The sequence below is a fragment of the Myotis brandtii genome, unplaced genomic scaffold (genome assembly GCF_000412655.1).
Source record: "Myotis brandtii unplaced genomic scaffold, ASM41265v1 scaffold600, whole genome shotgun sequence".
In the NCBI taxonomy this organism is placed as follows: Eukaryota; Metazoa; Chordata; class Mammalia; order Chiroptera; family Vespertilionidae; genus Myotis; species Myotis brandtii.
In genome coordinates, this window is record NW_005370273.1 from 840,013 (window position 1) to 842,042 (window position 2,030).

The following is a 2,030-nucleotide window of genomic DNA, read 5'->3' on the forward strand; positions in this document are numbered from 1 at the left end:
CCCGTGGGAACCCTGAGCTCTGGGACCCAAGTGGCTGAGAATCGGAGGCTCAGAAGCACCCGTGGCAGTTGCCCCGTCCTGGACTCTGGAACATTCTGACACCTGGGAACCATAGTTCCCTCTGCCTGAGCGCAATAGGGAGTGAGCACCCAGACAGCGGCCACAAGGGCACGTGCAGCCCAGGGCTCGGGCCGAGCAGGTCGATAAGAAACTTGGGTGGCAGGACAAACATGAGAAGGAGGGGGGCAGAGGGGACCTCAGTACAGGCGCCACCGGACACGGGGTGTGAGGGCTTCCAGGGGCCCCGAGATGCCCTCACCCGCCCGGGTCTGCAGGACCCTCCTGAGAGCGCGGGGCACTCACGGTGCGGCCCACACCCCCAAGGATGACAGCGAGCGCCGCCTCCGTTAGGAAAGCACCCAGAGCACCCCCACGTCAGCGCCAACCAGCAGGGCCCAGGAACGTGCCTCGCCGGGAGGCTCCCAGGGGCTGCGGCTCAGAAGCTCCCCAAGTGGGTGGAAGAGCCTGAGAACATGCTTCCTGCTGGCAGGACCGAAGAAGGCACCCCAAACCTGGGCTAGAAGAGCCGCAGGGGCTGACACCACCCTGACCATCTCCCACTCCAGCAGGCCCCTACCTGCAGCTCCAGCCAAGTGGGGGGCTCCGTGCGAACCCCGTTGGCGTAGGTGCGTCTCAGGCGCTCGGCACAGAAGGGCCCGTAGCCGGCTGGCCCTTCGCCGATGAAGTTCAGCAGATACTGCGGGCGAGGAAGGGACAGGGCCAGGTCACTGTCTACTTCCCGCCGAGATGGGTTCCAGCGCCGCAGGCATTCCGGCCTGTGCGGCGAGGGTGTGGGCCTGGCCGTGCGACCACTGCGCTGCCCGCCGACGTGCAAGCACTCCCTGTGGCCCCTGGACTCCTGGGGTCACGCCAATGATATCCCAATAAAGCTGGGGAAATTGTGAATTTTAAAATGATAATACTCGGCGTTGGCAAAGCGCGTTCTTATATAACATGAGAAGGAGGATGAATTGGACATTTCTTAGGATCCATTTGTCAATGTTTTAAATAGTACATAATTTTAAAACGTGCGCACTCTTGGCCCAATGATTCAGACCTCTCCTAAAGGCGTCTCAGGGAGAGGAAGGGAGAGAGAGTGAGAGAGAGACAGAGATCAGTTGCCTTCCGCACGTGCCCGACGGGGGACGGGACCTGCGGCCCAGGCATGTGCCCTGACCAAGGGTGGCACCGGCGACTCTCTGTGCACAGGATGCGCTTGGCCAGCCGAGCCGCACCGGCCATGGTGCTCATGGTGACAAGCAATCGGAAGGTGGCCCCAGCGTCCATCCACAAGCTGCACACTCTCCAGGCAGCCGCCGTGGGGCCTCGCAGCTGGCACTTAGGGAAAGCGGCAGCACGGAAAGGCACGTGCGGAGACGGTGAGACCCACAGGAGACTTGATGTTCAAAATACGATTGGTGAAATGTGTTGAAACCTTTTCAGAGACGTTGTGAGGCGATGCAGCCGGGAGTTCCCTGGTGTTGGGGGCCCCAGTGCCCGGGCAGACGGTGGGCAGCACACCTCCTGCCGTCCCCAAGGGACACGCAAGACAGCGAGGCGGCTCCTGTGCGACGGCACCGACACTGGACACCACAAGGCCAGGGACAGTCGCGGAAGGCGCCTCTGGTCTGGGATGTAGACTCTCTGCCTTTCCTCCATATGACGTTTGTGTGATGAACCAAAGGCATAAGCCACGGAGCCCAGCGCCTCCACCTGCCCCGCCCGGCCTCCTCCGTTTTCAGTTCTAGGGACCCGCTCCTCCTGGCCTCTCATCGTCTCCTCAGAGGAGCCGTCCTGGTGCCGTGATCAGGGGCTGGAAAGCCAGGTCTGGTGCCCTCTCTTACATAAGGGGAAACTGAGGCCGAGAAGCATGGGCACTGACCATCCTGGCCAGTAGAAGCAGAACAGGGCCATAGCCCAGGATTTCTGGAATGCTCCATGGCCCAGGGCCAACGCATCCTCTCACATCC

At 61.9% G+C, this 2,030-nt stretch overlaps 1 protein-coding gene across 1 annotated transcript in view; it reads right to left on the minus strand.

The window, feature by feature from the left end:
• Positions 1-2,030, minus strand: part of MYO7B (myosin VIIB) — a 107,070-nt gene that overhangs the window by 15,378 nt on the left and 89,662 nt on the right. Inside the window, exon 28 of the mRNA XM_014550391.1 lies at positions 638-757. Within this exon, the coding sequence (XP_014405877.1) occupies positions 638-757 (120 nt within the window). The remainder of the gene's footprint in view (positions 1-637; positions 758-2,030) is intronic.